Source organism: Dermacentor albipictus, chromosome 1, assembly GCF_038994185.2.
Source record: "Dermacentor albipictus isolate Rhodes 1998 colony chromosome 1, USDA_Dalb.pri_finalv2, whole genome shotgun sequence".
NCBI classification, from domain to species: Eukaryota; Metazoa; Arthropoda; class Arachnida; order Ixodida; family Ixodidae; genus Dermacentor; species Dermacentor albipictus.
In genome coordinates, this window is record NC_091821.1 from 346,478,498 (window position 1) to 346,500,950 (window position 22,453).

Below are 22,453 nucleotides of genomic sequence, written 5' to 3' on the forward strand. Positions count from 1 at the left end.
TACAGTCACTACAACTGCATCACAGCTAAGGGTACTGCTCAAACATTCATAATTTTAAATCTACTACAGTGAACTGTCGTAGCTTAAGTAACAATGATATATGACGTCAATTAATGTATTTAAGAAAATGATTCCACATGACAAGCATCTTATGTTTATCCAAGTATACTAGTATAACATGCCCTGCGCATTCTGTCAGACTAATATCAGTAGCCTAATACGAGCATGACATGGAAGCAACAATATCTTTTACAAGCTTAACCAATTAACAGTAAACCAACTGAGCCTTGTTGCTCTTTTATGTACGGCAGCAGTTATGTTCTGTATGGTACTTGCACGCAAAAAACCACAAGACTGGGAGCCAGAAGCGCTGAGGAAAGATGCGCTTCTGCGTTAAGTATTGCATGAATGGTGATTGATGGGAAAGACACCTCCACACCTACTCATCTTATAATATGGATAAAAGATTGCGGGCGTTATAATAACTGAAACACACACATGTGCACCTTCCACCATAGCACTTATTTTCATCGCATGCACTATATACACAATCACCATGTACATGTGAGCTCTGTCACTTTCAACCAATTTTAAATTTATACTTTATTGGTAAAAACTGCAAGGGTGTACAATATGTAAGAGCCCCCCCAATTCCATCCGAAAATTAAAAGGCTCACAGTAACAACACGTGCAGTATGCTGCTAAGGCACGTCAAGTATTTTCTTGTTTTGGACTCAACCCAGTGGTGGCTTCCTTTTCAGCGATAGCCTGATACCGCTCCCGTGTCTTGTTGAGAATGTGGCTCCGCTGGTCTTCCACTTTGGGACCACTGTGGCCCAAACCTTTGCGAGTGTTTCTGGAGGTCACCTTGACCTGCAATCCAGAAGTTGTGCAACTGTTAAACGACATCCTCCATTTTCTCAAGCTTAAAAGGACAGTGAGACGTATTTTCAGTTGTACAAACGCTACCACTCACTTCACAGAAGGATAACAATTAGACTAAGCAAGTACAGTACAATCTCGTTACAACGAACTTTGCGGAACTGCCAAATTTAATTAGTTAATTTGAATTATTGTAGTACTGAAAAACCAATATTTTCATGTCAGTAATGTAACACAACAACGAAAATTACATGCCTTTGCAACAGATGCGCATGTTTGTATGTAAATAATAAATGAGAACACTGGGCACAGTTTAACTACAATTTATTGCATGAGGAAATCTTCTGGCGAGTAGACAGCAAGTGCTGCAGGACGAACGTCTCCACGTCCTCCACCTTCCTCTGAACGTCATCGGGGACATCTTTACAGCGCCCAAGGAATGATAGGGTCTTTTCTAGAAAAACAAGCATCCGAGCTGGAAACAGTCTCTTCCTCTTCGTGTGTTGATCCAGTGTCGGCATCGTCTTCGTCACTAGTGCAATCTTCTTGCTCACGCACTTTATTCACAATGTCTTTGTTGGTGAGCTCCGTGGATGTAGCTGCCGCGCTGTCACTGCCTATGTAATCATCGAAGGTCACTGTGTTATCGACAGGGAGCTTCTCGGTAAGCTCATTCCACAGTTCTGGGTTGAGCTCCTCTGTGTCCTCGCAGTCTTGTGGTGCAGGTAAAGCCTTTAAAAGGCCTGCCTTTCGCCATCAGTTGCTGATCGTGCTTGCCTTCATGTTCCACCACGACCCTGTAATCATTTCTGCAGCTTGATGGATGTTTACCTGTGTGGGCAGCTTCAGTCGAATATTGATCAGGAGGCACTGCACAAGATGCTTCCAAAATTTGGCCTTCACACATCTGACGATGCCCTGGTCCAAAGGTTGGAGCAAAGAAGTACCATTCAGGGACATAAATTCAATTTGCACAATTGCATATTCATGATATACGCCGAGCTATTGTCAAAGATGAGGAGAATTTTTCTGTGTTTCTTCTTCATAGTGTCGTCGAGCTGCAGCAGCCACTGAGTGAACAATTCTCGCGTCATCCACACATCTTTGTTGGCTTGGTAGTCGCAAGGCAACAAGACAACATTTTTTAAGCAGCGCGGCTTAGCAGACTTGCCAACAAGTAGCAGCTTGAGTTTTTCCGTGCCCGTGGAGTTGCAGCAGAACAGAACCGATATGAGGAGACGTGATTTCTTTCCGCCCTTACACCTGTCACCTTTGAAGTTCATTGTTTTATCAGGCAACAACTGATAAAAGAATGCAGTTTCATCGCGGTTGAAAACGTCGCCTGGAGAGAAAGACTCGATGATCTCTTGAAAGCGCTCACTCCGCCAGGCAACTGTACTCTCGGCATCTGCTGCCTTTTCTTCGCCACAGGCAACCTGCCACGTAATGCCATTCCTTTGCCGAAAGCGGTAAAGCCACCCAGCACTTGCATCGTAACCGGAGATGTCCAAGGCAGCCGTGAACTGTAGCGCTTTCTCTTGAATTATCGGGCCTGACAAGGGTAGATTGTTTTGTCTGGCATCCTTAAACCACGTGAGGACGGTGTCGTCGACGTTCTGGTAGTTGCCAAGCTGCAAACATTTTCTAGAGGAAGCCAGCTGTGACTCTTGATGCAATTTCATTATCTTTTCCTGATCCTTGAGCATCGTTGCCATTGTTGACGGTGGAATATCACGCTCCCTGCACAGGTCGACTTGCTTTCTTCCAGCATTCAGCTGCGACACTATGTCCACTTTTTCTTTGAGCGAAAACTGGCGTCGCTTCTTTTTAGCGCGGGGGCCAGGAGAACTCATTGTCAGCAAAGCGATTGCACAACACAATCACAGCACCGATAACTTCGCAGCTCCTGCCGATCGCAATCAACGTGGTGACGCTAGGCCTATGACGTAGTAGGAGAGTTCGAACATGACAATACGCGACGCTCGAGCTGGTGCCGATGCTGCTGGGGCTGTACCCATTGAAACGGGTTCCCCAGCGCATGGCAGCTGCTGCTGCAGGTGATGATGATAGGTGTAAGCCCCAGGGATTCGGTACCGAAACTTCAATGAAACTTCATAATAACGAAGCCTCTTGGTGATTATGGGATTAAATTATGTACATTATTCTGAAATATTCGGTAATCTGAAATTTGTAGTACTGAAAGTTTTTACATTGAAAATATAGGCATTCTGGCGGGGATTTAAAAAAAATTCGTAAATCTGAAACGTTCATTAATGTGGTGTTCGTAGTAACGAGATTTTACTGTATAAAGGTTGAGAAATGCTTATGCATCAATTTGATGCTAAAGTATGTCTCAAAATGCCAGACCTTGTATCATTGACATGACTGTGACATCATGGCATAAAGCAAAATTTGTTGTGTTGTAGTTAGGCTAGGTATGTGGTTATAAAAGAAATGATGAGTGCTATGCACATTTCTTCTGGCTGCACACGCTTGTAGCAGCTGAGGGATCATAGAGACAGAGCAAGTCGATGTATCATGGTGCATGTGCGCCCCTAGGTAATGAAACCTAAACTGGTTTGTAGAAACAAGTACTATCATAGTAAATTATAGTATTATATAGTATAGTATTATCATAGTGTTATCATAGTGAATGAATGAATGGCAAGTCGAAAGTTTCATACCCATACTCCACAAATCACACTTGTGATGACCAAGGGGAGGATGCAACCAGGATACGTTACTAGGTCTGCTTGAGAAAACACATTTCGACAAGTGGACCTTTTTCAAGGCAAGTCCAGTTAAAATCTTGGCTCCTGCTTTCACATTGTTCTTGTTTAAGTCTGCTTGAGGAATATAATTTTTCTACAGATCAACCCCATCCTCAAGGCCAGGTCAAATGGCGGAGAATATTATGGCTTGCTTGTTACTCTGTACTTCAGTTGCCTTTACAGTCATCCAGTCATGACATGGTGTCCTATACAAGTACTAGTTACTTGACATAGTGCTCCCGCTGGTATTGGGGCCCCATAACAAGTTTTACTGACTTCATTAAGGCATCATAAGTTGAATAGTGACAGAGAACAAAATGAGCGCTTGCATCAAATTAAGCATAAGTAAAGCCTAGAAACAACGCTAAATGGGATGTCATATTATATATATCTTTGTTTTGTAACAAAGAAGAACCGCCAGTTAGCCAGGCATATCTCGAGCATATTATATACAGTGAAGAAGAAATGCCGTTCAGTCACGTACGTCACCAGCGCTTTACGCGCGGGGCCAGCTCTGATTGCTGCACAAAGTTCGACCTCTCATTCCTTGCGTACCCTGTCAATAAACAGCTTGACAGTTTGTATGCTCTATAAAATTTGTATCTAGAGCAGCCATGCCATGTTTCGCAGGTCTTGCACTAATTTAAGTGCAGAATTCTTGAAAAATTATGGCTGAAAAATTTGTGCTGTACTTCTTCTGCTCATGATCATGAGTAATAAACTACAAAATGACAGTGGGTCTGTGTGACGTTAATTGCAGCACATGCAAGCATCACAAAGTGATGCCTTCTCCTTAGCCAGTGACACTATACTGGCAAAGCTAGCATTGCTTAAAACTGAGTTAGACAGGCACATGCAAATCACTTGGCAAAAGGTGCCTTCCTTCTTGAAGTCTCTCATGAGTACGTGTGAAAGTCTCTCTTAAGTGCATGTGAGAATCTGGAGTCTGAGGTTAGTGTCATCTCCAGATTCCAAGCAAAATACCAGCCCACAAAAATTATTTCGTTCTAGTGCGTAAATGTCCTGGCTTCCATGCACGTCAGACTATGCTGTGGCTCATTACAACATTTTCAATTCACCTCCTGGTGAGCAGATTTCTGGCACCATCTTAAGTTTCAATTGTGTACTACAGAAGAAAGTACTCAAATGCACTCGGAGCGAATTCCACATATTGCCGCTGATCAGCATCCTCCTTAAAAAGTCTCGTGCCACAACTTCGAATTTTTTAAAGCTTCATGGATACAAATATGAAATGGGAGCCCCTCACATAAGTATGCAATGAATTTTGGCAAAGTTAGAAAAATATGAGGGTATAAACTAATCACACGTGTTATTCACTCTTCGTAAGGCGCTTCAAAGCAATTACCAATAAGGTTACCATCTGTTTCCTTTTCACATTTGAAAAATAAATTAGAGCTCCGAAGTCGGGTAGTATATTTCAGCACTGACTTAATATACAACATGTTCAGCAATGAACATTGAAAACTGAAATCCATTTTACTGTACATTTAAGGTGACACTAAATAGAAAAAGGCCGCAGCTGACAAACAAAGCATTTATGAGGGGCAAGTCTTTGAAGCAACAGCAGTTTACTCTTTCAAGATATGGTATATTTGCCAGAAAGAAGTTGCTTCATTTCTTGTATATTCCACAAGCTCGCAGTAGTGCCAGTGACGTCACAGACTACGTGTTTACGCTCTGCTCATTCTTTTGAACTGTTGGCTCTGCTCTTGGCAAAACTTGTGCATTTGGTATTTTAGGCTTGTAGTTGATTGGTATAGCTCAACTTAATACTCTGATTTAGTGTTTTCCTAGGACACACTACTCACAGGCTCAGTGGCTCCCTGCTGATTTTTTCCTAAGCCAGCACCTTCTTTCCAGCCCATCTTGTGCAGCAGCTTGAAGCCTATGTTGTCTTGTTGCAATGGTCTGCACAAAAGTATGTAACAGCACAAGTCAGAGCTTAAATGGTAGTAAACACACATGGTGCACATATTTTGCAAAGCAGCCTTGGAACCAATGCACACTGTCACATGCTCCACCAGAATAATGGCCAAGTAAATGGCAAGGTGACATCTCAGTAGATTCTCTCCGAGCCAAAGACAAAGGGAACCTGGAAATCAGTCTTATCAGAGATTTAGCTTAGCAGAAATACGCCGAGTAAAGATTGTTAACTGCTCAGCTTATCAGAGAATGGAGCTTAACTCAAAGGCACTCTACTGCAGTCTCCTATCCATGTAACTAGCTTCTAGGCATCCTTTAAGTGAAAAAGCTCATCCATAAAATTCTGTCTTATCAGGTGTTCAGTCACATGAACTCAATTGTAGTTGATGTGTAACTCTCTTCTAGACATAAAGTAATCAAAAGAACTATTATCTAGGAGCACGAGTGAAACAGTGTGACATTCAGGTTAATGGCCCACATGCTTAAAGAGGAGCAAAGAGTGAAAAGAAATGATCGCACTTGTCTACACTCGCTGGCTCTGAGTCCCGTTCATGAGGAAAGTTGCTTCCACGAGTTTCTCTGCGTTCTTGAGCACGATCCTGATAACCTCTTGGTGGACTCCTCGCAACATACTCCATGCCCTGTGCATCAGCATCAAAAAGCAACAAACATTGACCTTACACTTGCATACTTTTGAAGCAAGAGAATTGTATTGTGATGATGTCGTCTTTTTCTTGCTTGCTTACCAGTGCAACGCTCTATGGTTGTTAGAAACGCAACCATTGCAAAACACTGCCTTTGTATTTTCAGATTACACTATTAGCTTTTCTTCTCCAGTCAAAAAACAAAAACAAAATGAACTAACAGCTAAAATGCGCAAGAAAAATGTAAAGATATGCACACTATGCTAACTGCTGAAAGCATCTTCTCAAAATATTTCAGTTTAGACTACTGCACATGAAACTACAGCTTTTCTGAATTTATGTCCAATCAGCAAGTGCGAAATCTTCATTTCCTCATGCTTAAAGAGAGAAAAAAGGTAGGCAGGCAGTGATTTTATAATTCAACCAGTGAATGTGCACTGTTTAAAAGTGTAAGAACATGTACACTAGTTCTACTGCATCACAAGCAACTGACAAGCCAGAACATGACCTATGGCACAGGATATAAATAAGTGTTCAATGCGAAAAAGTGCTGCACAAGCAAGTGCTGCTAAATGTATTAGAAGGCAAATTTTCTGCAGGAACAACTGCAGTTGTGAGTGCATTAAGGAAGACTGAAAAGGTCTTAAGCATAAGTTTGTTGGGACCACTGCTTTATGCTGCTTCAAAGGCTCTTGAGCATGCTGGCGGTGCTCTCAGCTACTGCATACATACAAGCAATGAAATGGCATCTGTAGGGAACTTAGCTAGAAGGAACCAGTTAATGATATCTGTCCTAACCTTTGCAGTGCTTGCCCAGCAAATCTGCAGTCTACTGCAGAGAAGCATGGTAGCCATGGTAGCCATGGTAGCCACAGAAAGTATATACAAAGGCAAAGAAAAGTCAGCCAGAAAAGCACTGCATGTGACATAAAAAGGCTGGACACAGGTATCCAACAACATTTTGTCTTCTCTTGCTATATTATAACCCATTATAGTTACTATGAGATTATAAGCACATAATTTGTTACTGACAAAGCTTTTGTTCCTCTATCCTTGCTTATTGCCTCTTCAGTCGAATATAAATACCTGCATAGATATACGCAGTGAGCAAGAAAGCAGTCCCTGCACAACGTGCCACAGGTATCAGTGAATAACAGGTATACCATCCACACATATCAGTTACAACGACCAACAGGTATTAGCGACTGAAAATTACCTTCAGACCATATTTAGCCTTAAGTTTCTTGAGCTGCGCTCGACGTTTGGCCTCGGAACTGGGCGATGGGGCCCTCTGTGACTCCTGCTGTTCCAAGGGAGAGTCCATGAGCCCTGGCTCGCAGCGAGTGCACGTGTTGTGGCCTCTGTGTATGTGTGCTTCCAAATGGACTGAGCCCAGCTTCAGTCTGTCCATGTGTTGCACCAGTGACTCTTGGCCCTGCCACAACCAACACAGCCACAGTGACTACAATGGCATGGCTTTCCTTTACGACACTGTAATGACACCATTAGAAAGGTTGTGTCAAATAAAAGGGAACACCATCTTTAAAGAAATAATTCGGAACTGTGAGCAAAGAGAAGCAGCTTTGCCTTGCTACCAGTTGTGTGTATCTTAGTCATCAGTATTTTTCCATGGAACTTATTAATTGTATTTTGAATTAATAAAGTAATTGCCAATGTGTTAAATGACACCCCAGGATGAGTTCATTTGTAAGCAGACAACTTACTGAAAGCTGCAGGGACCACTGAGAAACACTCACCTGAAAAGTTTTTTTGGCCAGCCAGCTTTTGAATGCTTCACTTTCTAGTATCAAACAGCAATCCAGACAGGTATGCTGCCATGTGATTAGGTGCTTCTTTTCCCACTTTGTCAGCCCCTCTCCTTGCCATTCTCAACCAATGATGGAAATTTATGTGCAGCCATGATGAAGGTGCAAATAATGACAGCCACATAACTATGAAGAGCCTCAGCACAGGTCCCTCATGCTGATTATCGTTGGAGAGACCAGCCCTAGGTATATATGTGGAACCACAAACATAAATGTGTTGGGCTTTAAGGCATACAGAGACTATTCCTCCTAAGTACAATTGCTCTGCTAATTAGAATAAGTGTCGATAAATTAGGGGGATAAGAAAATATTTAATTTGCAAAAAAAAAAGGAGTGCTCAACTTTGAATTTGGCATCAGCTACAAAACTATACCATTCCAGAGGTAGTAACGCATGGCACAGATGGCAAAGAAAGCTTTAGGCTGCATTAGAAGGGCCATCAACTCAACAAAGTTCTTCAAGTCGCAGATACGAATAAGAAGAACCCTAGAAAATTTAGCTTGCAGAGCAGTCTACTTGTAAAGACTATACCAACTACGACCTGCACACGCTCACATGAGTCAAAAGCTTTGCTCTTAAGTGTTTTGCCCCTTTCCCTACACCTACTTGCCAATTGCACATTGTGTACAACTCTAACAGAGCCATTGCTCTGAAAACAAGTTCTGCAAGACCACCAAAGTGGCATTGGCAGCACACTACAACGGCGAAAGGACAATAATTTAGAAACAGCACCATACATGCCGCATAAAGGAAAGATTAAAGACAGTACACTGATTTAAAACTGGGCATTTATACAGCTGAATGAAAAATATATAGCATCTGCAATGTAGCTAATGAAACAAAGAACAGCTACTTGTACTCACACCCTTTACTTATCAGCTAATTCACACACGTCTTTCTTATGCAAGCATCCTTCAACTCAAGAATACCCCACGCTTACAATATCAACTGCTTCTTTGTGACAACACATTCTTACAGTGCTCCACAATTTACAAGTTGATATACTGTTCAATAGCGATGGCAGTACAGCCCCGATTGTCTCAGTGAAGTCCGTTTAACCCTACTACAGTGTTCAGCTAAACATGCATTTAGGCAACATTTTCTACTCCAGTGGTGGCTGTGTATCACCTGGCTGAGTGTAGCCATACGAGCCCTATCTTGAAAGCAATCTGCGACGAGTAGTCTAGGTTCGCCGAGGGCTCATAGCTTCCCATGTGCTGTGTTCTCACCGCTTAGTTTACGTTGAAGTGAGAAGCACCAAGAATGTCATTTCACTTGCTGTTGCTGCCGCTCTTCCTCAAGCCAACGTTTTGACAGCGAGTGTTTGCACTCACAGAGTGAGATGTGTTTCTCTTTGCTTGTGCGCACTTGACACCATGCTTGTTAATTTAATTAGCAAGTCAATGTTAACGAGTTTGTACGGCTGATAAAACCATTATGCTTTCTTCATATAGCTGTCTACTAATTTGCCGTCGCAATCTATGCTTCTGGGCAAAACTGCAACATTTTTCTTAATGCTTCATGTCTGGCACTGTTTCCACACTATGCAAAACAAATTATACTATCAGTCCTCTGTAGCAAACTTGCTCTAAACAAACCTGCTCTAATGGAACGCCATTCAATGAAGTTCCAGCCTGGCTCTGTAGATCCTTGAGCAGGTAACCCCCTTGATCTTCAGAATAGCGCAGCTCTGCATGAGTCTGGAATACAAAATGACTGTTTTAGGCTAGTACCACATGCTGTAGATGCCTTGCGACAAGTGTGTGAGGAAAACAGGCGCTAGGTGACCATGGAGAGCATATTGCACACATTACAAGAGAATAGTGGCAAAGCGAAATGAAATGTCTACAGCAAGACATCCTTTCCTAGTCCTCACATATTGTAGTTTAGCATACTTTTCAGGCTAAAATATTTCTTTTGGCTCTGAAGATGTACAGGTGCCGACAAAAGTGGTATACTCCACGCAGCAGGAGCTGGAGCAACGGCAAACTGCATCGCAACGCCATCTACAGGCAGCATCTGGGATCGAGACAGCCAATGGGTGCCCTTTATTATCTGCAAGCATGTCGCTTGACTCGTGTCAATGTTTCGTGCTTCAGCTCGCCAAAATGCCGAGCGACGCCGCTGCAGTAGCAATCAGCACGGAGTATACAACTTTTGTCGGTGCCTGTACATATAAGCTAGCCAGGTTTAAAGCACACAAACCTATTCAGAAAGATATAATGCTGACACATGATGGCTTCTGAATTTCTGTTCATTAGTTTCTTCAAAAATCACTGCATTTTTTTAAAGATTCTTTATTAAAAAAACAAAAATTGAAAAGAAGAAGAAAGAAAGAAAGAAAGGAAAAAAGAGAATTTACAGAGCAAATACACTGATAACTGAAGAACCATGTACCATTGTTAACTAAGGTAAAGTAACCTTGTTCCCTGGTATGCTTTGTTGCTTTTTCGATGCAACTGATGAGAAGAGAAGCCTTCCACTGGTGGCCTCATCTATAAACGGGAAATAAATCGGCTGGGGTTCTTCTATTATGACGTACCAAACTGGTGCCCCCACCGTCATGAACAGCATCATGGTACTTGCTGCAGACAACTAGTGTGCCCAGGCAAAAACAAAGAAATCCTGAGAATATCTCAAACAATAGGTATTCATGCCTCATCTACGCTGTCCACATTGGGAAGACAGAGTGCATGATCAGCGTGGGTTCCCAAAGTGGCGCCTGGAAGTGTCACCAAGTACAGCCTATGCTGCACCAAGTCTTGTGGCTCCTTTAGTACAAGACGAATGCACGGAGGCTGCTGGCTGGCAGGATCTTCTTCATCTGCGCTGCTGCTCTCGTCGGTTGCACTGGCACTCTCGTCGGTGCAGCTGTCTTCCACCTCCCCTTCTTCCACAGACTGCTCCGCAGCTGACTCGTCTTTCGGCTCGAGCTTCTTGCGCTGTTGGAAGCAGTAGGTATTCTGCAGTGGCCTACTATAACGACTTGCTTGCTGTTCTTTTGTACGCTTGGTTCTATTGTCTTTATGATCAAATATGATAGTGCAAAAATGAATTTGTTCAATTCTCCGGACAATATTAAGCAGATATCACATTAAGGAACGAATCCTTTGATAATGTTAATTGTGCTGCATGCCTACCTGTTTTGGCTGAGTAATCCTTGCATTGTTCTTTTATGTGTTCATTCACATCAATTTCATGCTGTCCACCCTCACAACAACTACAGAATCATCTCACTATGCTGTACAATAAGTATTAAAAGAAAGAAGAAAAAAAGAAGAAAGAAAAGCATGCACACACAATTATAAGCCCTAAGCGCATCGTCATGCATACTTGGTCTATTCAGGAGCCATGTTTCTGGAGTGGATTGGCATGCACAATGTGCACGTGAAAGCAGCATGTTTTGTTTACTTTCTGCTCAGCCTGTACTACATTTCAGTAGGTCTTTTTTTTTTAACTAAGTCTTTACAGTATTTTGCATGCATAGTGCTTGAGAAGTGGCAAAACATTCTCTACCAGAAGTGTGCAAGCATGAAATAAGTACACCTTTTAATAAATAATGCAGGATTACACTCACACAAATTTACATATGTTTAATCATGCTTTCAGAATATGAGCAAGGTCAGGTTGGTAAGTGCAAATTGGGTGACAACTGGCATTGGTGTCCGACGCCATTTAACCAATCAATAAAATGGGAGTTTATTATCAAAAACAAAAAGAACACATAAATATTTGGACCGTAAGCCTATATGGCTAATTATCGGTTCACTTGAACACACATGGTCATCAAGCCAGATGAATGAACAGAAATGTAAAAAATAGGTTACTTATAAGTGATCATAAAAATTATTCTCTGTGACTTCACAATCTCAAGAACACAGACTGCAATAGGAATCATAAAATAGGTGTACTTACTAACTGAATTGCAATACCCATTAACACTATGAACAACATACAAAAGAGACTACAAAGTGCATATGCATTCAATATTACAAATGATCCCTGTTGAAAGCATTTAGTAACATGGTAGAGATAGGACACGAAGATATGAAAAATTATCGGGTTTTACGTGCCAAAATCACTTTCTGATTATGAGGCACACCGTAGTGGAGGACTCCGGAAATTTCGACCACCTGGGGTTCTTTAACGTGCACCTAAATCTAAGTACATGGGTGTTTTCGCATTTTGCCCCCATCGAAATGCGGCCACCAAGGCCGGGATTCGATCCTGCGACCCCGTGCTCAGCAGCCTAACACCATAGCCACAGAGCAACCACGGCGGGTATGAAGATATGAGACTTAACAGTATTCACGTTACTAGTTTAATTACTACAAGACTTTAGAAATAAAATTTACATGAAAATTTGAAATTACTACATGCAAGTTTTATTTCGAGTGGAATGGAGTTCCCAATTTTAGCGCCATTGGATTTAATTAATCTTTTGTCATATGTGTTTTTACAGGTGGGGAGATTTATGTTGCTACTGGCTGTGTGTCTTGTGCTATGCATTAGTAAAGAAAATGAACTTAAGGGTAATGGAAAGTTGGTGTTGACTATACCATTTACCAAAAAACTGATGCATAATTTTCCTCACACATGAACAATAACATTCAAGCACGTGCAGACAATTCAGTGTTTGGACAATGAGCAGAAGAAAAATCTATACACTAAAACCCTGTTAACTTGAAATTGTAAAAACTGGGAAAAATTATGAGATGAGCGTAGTTTCGACATTAGCGAATTCATGAAAATATAAGCCCTTGGCCAAATATAGATCACACAGACCCTTTCAAAATAGGTGCCAGTACATAGCGCTAAATTTCTCACAAAATCTTAATATATTATGAGAGGTATTTTCGGTAGATAACTTTTGCAAGATATTGTGTGACTAACACCGACACGGGCATCTACAGGCAACAGCGATCCTTGCACAGAGCCAAGCAAACGCTGCTGCACATAGGCACCTACATGTCCAAAGCCTATAGCGATGCAAAATATAGTAAAAGTGCTTGTATCACAAAAATGTAATTAACCGAGAATACTGCCACGGGATCACAATATTGTAGCCATGCCTTCCACTCGATTATATGTAACTCTTTCATCCACCATTTTCGGCTGCCTTACCCAATTAATAATGCTGACGGAGCATTGCTAAGACTACTGAAGAAGTGTGATAAAAAATGGCATTAGGAAAGCCATCGCTACAGAATCACAGCCCTGAACTTGTTACTTGAGAAAATGCCAAGAACATGCCAAACGTTCGATGCAGCTGGCGTAGAGTGCGAATACAAAAACATAGAAATGCAGAGCATGGTGAATAAGTATGTTGACGACCCTCTGCGCATACGTAAGCATGCATGTTGCGGTGGTCACAGGTACATTCTCAAGCTCATCATGCTTTGTCAGGGGTCAGAGCAGCAGTCTGCCCGTGTTATCAATGCGATCGCACTCAGCCACGATCAGCAGATGATAAGAGTGGCATAGAAAGAAGCGGAATTCGCTACAAACTTCTGGTCCTGTCTCTCTTTGGCAATATTGCAGCTTCGCACAAAGTATGGAGACTTTTGGGTAATGACATTTTCCCGCTATTTTTGCAGTCGAGATTTCTAGATATCCAGAGTTTGGCGCAAGAGCATTTCAAGAGGTGAAAAATACACAAAACCAACACCGAGCCAGGAAAAAAATATCGACTTGACAATTATTTTGAGATACCCGAGTTCGAGTTAATGAGGGTTTACTATAATTCTCAAAGTGCAATTTTCTCATTGCATTACCAGCGCTAGGTACATAATGTATGTAAATAAAGCCCCATTTTTCACTACGGTAACTTAGGTGTGGATGAAGTTTAACAATATAAAAGAAATGAAGTATGTTATGTTAAAAGTAACTTCTCGCTTAAATAAGTGTCAAACATGCATTACATACATTTTTAATCTATTCTCTGCAGTGTAATTTCTCATTACAACACCCAAGTAAATGTGAAAACACACTCTATGGGGTTGTTAGTAACGTGCAAGTTCAACAAACTATAACCAAGACTTGTTCTCCGGGAATGAAAGTAAAATATCTTGTTAGGTCAATATTTAATGTTAGCAGGTTACGAGAGAACCACATAGTAATTGCTGCTAACTTTTTCATAATTTGTTCGTGCTCGTACATCTGTGTGCCATTCATACTCACAGCGATTGTACATGTTGCTACTGATTTAAATATTGCACTCCAGAAAAATACAAGGCACAAGATAGGCAACTAAGGAATACACAAATTACTGTCTTGTGTCTTGTGCTTTCATTCACTTTATTATTTAAAATATGTTACACCAACTTAAATTGTAAAGTCTGAATGTGGACATAGTGATCCTACCGGATTATTGCTGCATTCTTAAGCAAGCTTCTTCTCCCACCTCCTTTCCAAACTTACACCTTGGCTATGTTACTTCTGCATTTGTCTGTCATCTTTTGTGTCACAAGTAAAGTGTTGAAAAAAGTATGAAACTCGGACAGCAACCACACAAGCGCATCGAGGAAATAGCTGATGCTAGTGGTCATTCCATATGTGCACAAGGTTTCACAGAGACTGAAAAAAAAATCCCAGAAGACGCTATCTCAGTATGACTGTTGATGTTAATGTGATTAGCATTGAAGCAATGTAGCAACACACCTTATTGCTACCTCCAAAACGCATCATGGTTGAGGCATTTACTGCAGCCGGGCTCCTCTCATGCACTTCCCTGTGGAATTCCGCATGTGGCAAGTCTCTCAATATACAGTCAACTTCCGTTGATTCGACTCTGATGTGGCTGACAAAACTGATTGGATTATCTGGTGGGTCAAATTAAACAAGATGCAGAAAAAAAAGACAAAACACACCACTCATTAATTTGGCAGTACTTGCCCAATCATAACACACCCCCAAATCAAACGAATGAATGAATTCTGGGGTTTTACGTGCCAAAACCACACGTTGTGGAGGACTCCGTATTGATTTTGAACACCATGTGGGATCTTTTATGTGTGCCCCCAACGCATGGAAAACGAGCGTTTTTGCATCTTGCCCTCATCAAAATGCGGCCGCCATGGCCAGGATTTGATCCCGTGACTTCATGCTTAACAGTGTAACACCATAACCGCTAAGCCACTGCCGCGGGTGCCTCTAAATCAAATGCGTGCCTGCTTTCTATGTGTCCAAAGTTGAAAAATAATGTCGAACAGATGTTAAATCTCCTACATTAAGTCTCCGTTAAATGACTAGAGTTAAATGCATTCACACTCCCCTCAGCTCTGCCGAGACATGATGCCACTAAAGATGTCGCTATTAGGATCACCATAAAGGTCACGCTCGTGCATGCCGACTCATCAAGTTAAAATTATCCAGTGAAGGCCAATCTTATGTTTGAAGCAACAAAATTTCAGGCCCATAGAAATGCATAAGTGCCAGCCAGGACCTTTGGTTGGGATAGAATTAACTGGAGTCGAATTAACAGAAGTCTACTATGTACGACACAAGTTTGATTCCTCCCAGAACTCAAGAAATTTTAAGGGATTTTCTTTTTTTTTGTCGCTGAAGAGTGACCTGTTCCCAGTGGCACATACGTACCCATTGACCCAAGTTAATGTGAAAGGAAAACGATTAGATGCCGGCACAGATACTGGGATGTGTGTGAAGAGAGAGACAGAAGGGGGAAAGGAAGAGAGGTTAACCGGATGGGTAGATCTGGTTTGCTACCCTATGCTGGGGAGAGAGAGGGAAGGGGGAGGTAAAGTGATAGCAAAGTAGAGATAAAGAAAGAAAGGAGCATAGACATACAATCACAGTCAAATACTGTCACCGTATACCGTCACCACACAGCACAGTAGCAGTTGCAGCACTATAAACATCTGTTTAGGCTACAGCCGCTTGTGATGTGTGTGAAGGATCCTAAAAATGTTAATGGGGCACATACCCAGGGGTGCGTACCCAGTAACCTAAGTTGACGTGAAAGAAAAATGATTGGATACCAGCACAGATATGAAAAAGTAGGTGAGGTATCCTAAGAATGATAATTGCATTAAAAAAGTGGGCAGTCAGGTCAGTGTAAAGTTCGTTTTTTCAGCACCAGAAGACCTAGACCCTGTTTGTTTTCTCACTGAGCCTAACTGTGAAATGCTGAAATGATGCCAGAAGCCATTCAGAGCTCGTCCATTCTGTGTGTGGAAGGAGTGATGTATGGTGTGCCATTGTCATGTGGCCGAAAATACATAGAACAAAGAGGCCACTGTACAAAACACCAGCTAAAAGAGTGAAAGCAAAAAGTGACGCGTTACAAAGATGGGCACATATCAGTATATTGCAATGACTGTGGATATATTATGTTTCTTCCTCGAAGTGAAACATAATCAACTCCCACAAATGTAAATGTACACAAGAAATTACAGAAACAAAAGCCATAATCAATAAAGATCCCATGAGTGCAAGTACATTTGCTATTTATGAAGAAACATGCTTCCTGAATGCAGCAGTAAGACAGTAATTTTCATCTTTCTTTCTGATAACGAATTCTGATAACGAATTCTGTCCAGGAAGTGCAATTATAGCAACCGTCACCCTCTTACTTGTCGCCGCCACGCCCCCGACCGCAGCCACCCTGCGGGAGATACTTCGCACCGACTTGTCATAATTTGGCGGTTCTTCTAGCCAATATTCGCAGCTATTTGCCGAAGAAAGACGCTGTTGAAGCCTTCCTAAATGATAGCAGTACAGATATAGCAATATTTACTGAGTCCTGGCTAACTTCTGATATCTCGAATGATGAGTTGCTACACGGTGTGCGATCTTTCACGGTGTACAGGTGCGACAGAGTGGGGCGGAGGGGTGGTGGTGTGCTTGTTTTCGTGAGGTCGAGTGTGCCCTCTTTCTGTGTCTTACCAATCAGTAATCATGAAATTGTTGCTCTGAAATTAACACTGCCTTCCAGTACAATCATTTTAATTGCATGCTATCGTGCCCCGGACGCCGACATTTCATTTGTTAACCATTTGTATTCAATTCTACTGGACCTTCAGGCCCGCTATCCCCGCGCGAGGTGCTTACTTTGTGGCGATTTCAACTTCCCTGACATTAACTGGCTCGACTTATCGGCGCACAGTGGCCAATCGAAAGAGTTTATTAATTTAGTTCTTACCTTTAATCTTACACAAATAGTTGACATGCCAACCCGCCAAAACAATACTCTTGACCTTGTTCTTGCTTCGAACCCTGAATCCATTCAGTCATTATCATGCATTCCCGGTTTCAGCGATCATTGCTCCTTATTATTCAAACTGTCCGTACCCATCCCTACTCGTCAACCATCAGTCAAATATATACGAGACTATAAGAAGGCTGACATTCAGAATATTATCATCGAGCTGGACAAGTTTTTTCATTACTTCCGCATGTCCTCCACTTCCAGAACAGTAAATGAAAATTGGCTGCTTTTCAAACAAAAATTGTTATCACTCGTTGACCGATATGTACCCCTTGTTTGCATTCGAGGTGATGCCAGCAGACCCTGGTTTTCTAATGCCCTCAGAAAACTGTCAAATAAAAAGAAACGACTCTTCCGAGCAGCAAAGCATTCGGCTAGCGCTTTGCGTTGGGAAAAGTATTTCTGTTGTCTTCGCGATTACACAAAACTTTTGCGATGCTCAAAAAGAAAATTTTATCATCTGGATCTACAGGACATTATTCGCTCCAATCCAAAAAAATTCTGGAAAATTTTAACTCCCGCCATTACGTCATCACATAACATCTCATTGGTTAGCAATAACGGTTCTGAAGTTCCACCAGACAAACGCAGTGATGTAATGAATTCTTACTTTTCCTCAGTTTTTACTAATGAACCGACCTTAATACCCTTCCCCTATCTGAGTTTCCGTTTTCACAGATGCCGCCCGTTATCATCACTACACATGGTATCATAAAACTTATTGAAAGGCTCAAAGTTTCCAGCGCCCCTGGACCGGATAATATATCGTCTAAGATACTGAAATGCACCAAGGACATATCAAGCCAGTTTCTGCAAATAATATTCGTCCAATCGATTGCTACCGGCTCACTTCCAGACGACTGGAAGCTGAGCAAAGTAGTACCGGTTTTTAAAGCAGGTAACCGCTCTGATCCTTCTAACTACCGACCGATTTCACTAACATGCATTGCTTGCAAACTACTGGAGCATATAATATATTCACAAGTTGCATCTCACCTTGATTCCAACAGCTTCTTTTTTCCAAACCAGCACGGCTTCAGACCCGGTTACTCTTGCGAAACCCAACTTTTCCATTTCACAACCGATCTTCACCTAAATTTAGATTCCTCATTTCAGACGGACGTTATATATCTCGACTTCTCGAAAGCTTTCGATCGTGTACCCCATGAGCGCCTTTTAGCCAAACTTTCATGCTTGTGTCTTGATCCGCTGATATTAACATGGATCCGTTGTTTTCTATCCGGTCGTTGTCAATTCACTGTCATCGATAATGTTCATTCGCCCACAACTGAAGTTCTTTCTGGTGTCCCGCAGGGCTCGGTGCTCGGCCCACTTTTGTTTTTAATCTTCATAAATCATCTTCCTTCCAGTATTTCGTCGAGCATTCGTCTTTTCGCAGATGACTGCGTCTTGTACCGCCGCATAACCACATCCAACGATCAGTTATTGCTTCAAAATGACTTGGACAGAATTGAAGACTGGTGTTCGACATGGCTAATGAAGCTGAATGTATCAAAGTGTAAATACATGCAGGTAACACGCAAGCGCACTAACCTCAGCTACGCATATTCGTTGTACTCAACCACCCTTTCTCAAGTCGAATCTTACCGTTATCTTGGAATTCACATCTCCAGTAAACTCACCTGGTCCGAGCACATCGCGAAGATTGCAGCTGATGCATCGAAATCACTTGGGTTTATCAGACGGCACCTCAGCTTCTCCCCTCCCTCTATTCGCAGTCTAGCTTACAAAACTTTCGTCCGAACCAAACTAGAATTTGGCTCCCCAATTTGGAATCCACATCAGGCTTATCTAATCGATAGCCTAGAAGCCATTCAAAACCGTGCAGCCCGATATATTTCATCCGATTACGACACTCACTCCAGCGTTACCGATATAAAATTATCGCTTGACATCGAGCCTCTGACACACAGACGACAAATCGCCCGTTTGGCATTATTTCATAAACTATACTTCTGTTTTCCTTCGCTTCGGGACTCTCTTCTGCTACCACCTCTCCGAACATCACGCCGTCTTTTCAACTCCATGAGCATTCTACGTCTGCACGGCTCCTCTAACGCATTTAACAAGTCATTCCTGCCTCTTGCAATTGAAGAATGGAATTCATTACCAGATCATATTGTTATAGAACGCGATCCATTTAAGTTCCGGCAATTGCTGACATCCTATTTAAAAACATGATGTGGAAATTATTGTCTTCTTCTGCTTGCCTCTGTTGCTATTTTTATATTTGTATATGCTTAAAGGGTTCTTGTACTCTTTTTTTTTCTGTATATACCCTGCTGATCACTGATTGTGACAATGTTTGCTAGTGACCTGCGTTGTTGTGTTCAATGTTTCCCCCCCTTATGTAATGCCCCTTCCAGGGGTCTTTAAGGACCAATAAATGATGATGATAAATGATGATGATGATTAAACTTCAGTTGCTAGTGCAACTCTGTATGCGTCTTTACATGTACTTCATGTACAGTCCTTGTCTTCTAGTGCTTGCCTGCACAGTATTCATAGTAGAAGCTGTTTTACCAAAGTAGAAAATGTCGGTCATTATCAAACACAGCATTTAATGAAGAATCCAAATTCAGTAGCCAGCAACCATGCACCTGACAGTAGAAGATGAAAATGCATTACTGGTGAGCACACTGCCTCTGGTCCCTAAACCTAAGCAAGGTACATATGGAGTAAAAGCAACCAACCTTGCGTTTTGGCTTCCGAACTTTGCGTGCTTTGCTGGGCTGTACTTGAGAATGCACTTCGTAGCTTCCTGCCTCTGCATTGTAGCGGTAGTAGGTACCTGAAGTTGGCTCATAAAGAAGCTGTGTCGACTGGGGAGAAAAAAAAAAGAAACAAATTAACTTCAATGTTTTAGAAGGTATGGGTAAAACAGAAGACATGTGTCCTGCACTACACTCATATTTTTGTACTATATGCCAACTATATCGCATTATACACACTATACTGACAGGCTTTGTGCACAAATCAACACTTTTAAATGTGTGTTGATAAGCAATCTATAAATGTAGCATTGTTATGCAGTAGGTCCTGTCAGAAGACTTACTGGGTCATAGTAGCAACCTGTTGAAACACTGTAGTACATCTGATACTCTTCATTGAAAACATAATCAGTAGAGTCAACAGCTTCCTGTGCTGCCGCCTTCACCAAATCTGCTACTGTGACCTGCGCATTAATAGAAACAGTAACACACCTGCATTAGCATAGAATGGTGTAAGGCTAAAGTGGAATAATGGTGCCAATTGTAATGCGCAAGTTGTTTCTTTTTTATGAAGGATGCTTTCTTTACAGTTTTGTATTATTGTGGAGAGAGTGATTTAGAAGGCCTTGCCTTATGTAACCACCTAATTTCAAAAGTGTTGCTCGCATATTTATTTACTTTGGTGGTTTGCATAAGTGGCATTTTACATTGGCAGTTATAGCAATCACTTCCTATTAGCCTCCTGCAGGACTGAAATTTTGTAAGCCTAGTAACCAGAAATTCATCATGAGCAAAGTCAGTGAGTGCATAAGATAAACATGAGGTGAGGCTATGTCTAACTGCTAGCACAAGTGATTAGACAACTTAATAATTAAGGTGTATGTAGGATGTTCAAGTAGTTGCACCATTCATGTTTAGCTGCAAGTATTGAAGTACAGTTGCGCACAATATGAGCTGTCCTGTGGTCAAAGGCTCTCCAATACTGTAGGCCTGCACTGACATATGAAAGATTGCAGACCTAAACATGGTAGTAATTACTGGTATTTATTACACCAATGCTTCGTTCGTCAGAGCTGCTGTGCAGTCTTGGAGCCCCTTCGGCCATGGGACCGGTGTTGCAGTTCATATTGCATGCAACTGTACACTAAGTTTAGCACTAAATGATCACATAACAATCTAATGTCATAGAGTTATAAGAAGAGCACCAACCGATATGCACCTCTGAGTCTTCGTACTGTAATCTTTAACTTCACACTTAACTTGATGCATATCTGCAATGCATAAAATTGCCCAACTAAGCTCTACTCAAGCATAAATCTTGCGTGGATTTTTCTAACAAAATAGCCATCCATTGGCAAATACCAGTGTTTTGATGCAACTAGTCTGTACATGAATTGAGCACAAGAAAGTTTATCAAAGCCAAGCTTACTCTGGCACTTTATCATCTGCATACTCAACAAACTTAACAATCAGTGTGACTTTACATGGTTGGACCTCCTGCTGCAACATTGGCGGTGGTGTGGCATTTTAACAACGACGATATGTGTTGTTCATCGTATTGTAGAAAAGAGTTTTCTACCGTGAAAGTGTACCCTATTTGGCATTTCCCGTAGGGCTGTGAAAGAGGGGTTCTCTGCAACAGTTTCTTAAACAGTTGTGATTGTAGCGGTAGCACAGTCGCCGGGTGTAGCAAATGCCGCCAATCTTCCGTCGGCCTAGGTGCGTATATTTACAACCATTATCCGTTAAACAACGTATGACAGCATTCGTATTACACAACACACAAATAAACTCAAGTTTTCCAGAAAGCCAGTCAAGTTAACTAGTGTATGGCTCTCACATTTGAACCCTCTGGTGGTTTCCAGTCTTGAGTGCCATCACCACTATTTGATGGTACCGGTTCCTTCTTTGCATGGCACTGGCACGGGCAGCAGCGGTCGCCGGTACCATCCTTGGCCACCAACGCCAGGTCGAGCAACACAGCGTCCTTTGCGTCCTCTTGCCCAGCACTTATTTTTACGTCACTGAGCATAATAGCAAGCTGCCCCAGTACCCATCGCACATCAGTTTCGATGCGGGTGGCACTGTCGTGCAAGTCCTTGACCAGCGACATGTGTCCTTCTAGCCTAGTTATGTGCTCTTTGATGGACAGCTGACGTTCTAGGTTGCTTATTTTCTCCAAGAAATGGTCGACGCACTCTGTCTGGCCCATTTCTACGCTCCCAGTCCACTTCGCGCCGACGCAGCGAGTTTCGTCAGATTATATAACGTGCAGGTAGACTAGCTCGAGCAAAAAAATGCAGCGTCACAGTTAATAATGAGATGATTACAGCATGCAGAGTAATCCCACGCGGAAAACCACCAAGAACTTTGCTTAAACCACGCGCAAATGACACATTGCGCAGCCGAGAAGCGCTAGTGATCCTAG

General features: G+C 42.0%; 1 protein-coding gene across 2 annotated transcripts; it reads right to left on the reverse strand.

Moving 5' to 3' along the window:
- Nucleotides 1-572: 572 nt before the first annotated feature.
- On the reverse strand, nucleotides 573-22,451 carry LOC135919644 (angiogenic factor with G patch and FHA domains 1). 2 transcript variants are annotated; one of them, XM_065453535.1, is made up of 9 exons: nucleotides 21,866-22,451; nucleotides 20,370-20,489; nucleotides 20,008-20,136; nucleotides 10,725-11,009; nucleotides 9,666-9,767; nucleotides 7,458-7,676; nucleotides 6,117-6,238; nucleotides 5,483-5,582; nucleotides 573-873 (listed from the first exon to the last, which is right to left on the reverse strand). In XM_065453535.1, exons 1-9 carry the CDS (start codon nucleotides 22,235-22,237, stop codon nucleotides 712-714), a joined length of 1,611 nt encoding a protein of 536 aa, XP_065309607.1. In that variant the 5' UTR covers nucleotides 22,238-22,451; the 3' UTR covers nucleotides 573-711. The 2 variants fall into 2 exon arrangements, with proteins under 2 accessions (XP_065309607.1, XP_065309682.1); XM_065453610.1 differs by lacking the exon at nucleotides 10,725-11,009 and having other exon boundaries at nucleotides 21,866-22,448.
- Nucleotides 22,452-22,453: the final 2 nt, after the last annotated feature.

Coding starts and splice junctions, on each gene's coding strand:
- LOC135919644 (XM_065453535.1), bottom strand. CDS start 22,237: ATGGGCCAGACAGAGTGCGTCGACCATTTCTTGGAGAAAATAAGCAAC. Junction 20,137..20,369: donor CAGGTTGCTACTATGACCCA/GTAAGTCTTCTG, acceptor TTTTCTCCCCAG/TCGACACAGCTTCTTTATGA. Junction 7,677..9,665: donor ATGGCGTTCCATTAGAGCAG/GTTTGTTTAGAG, acceptor TGGTTGTGGCAG/GGCCAAGAGTCACTGGTGCA.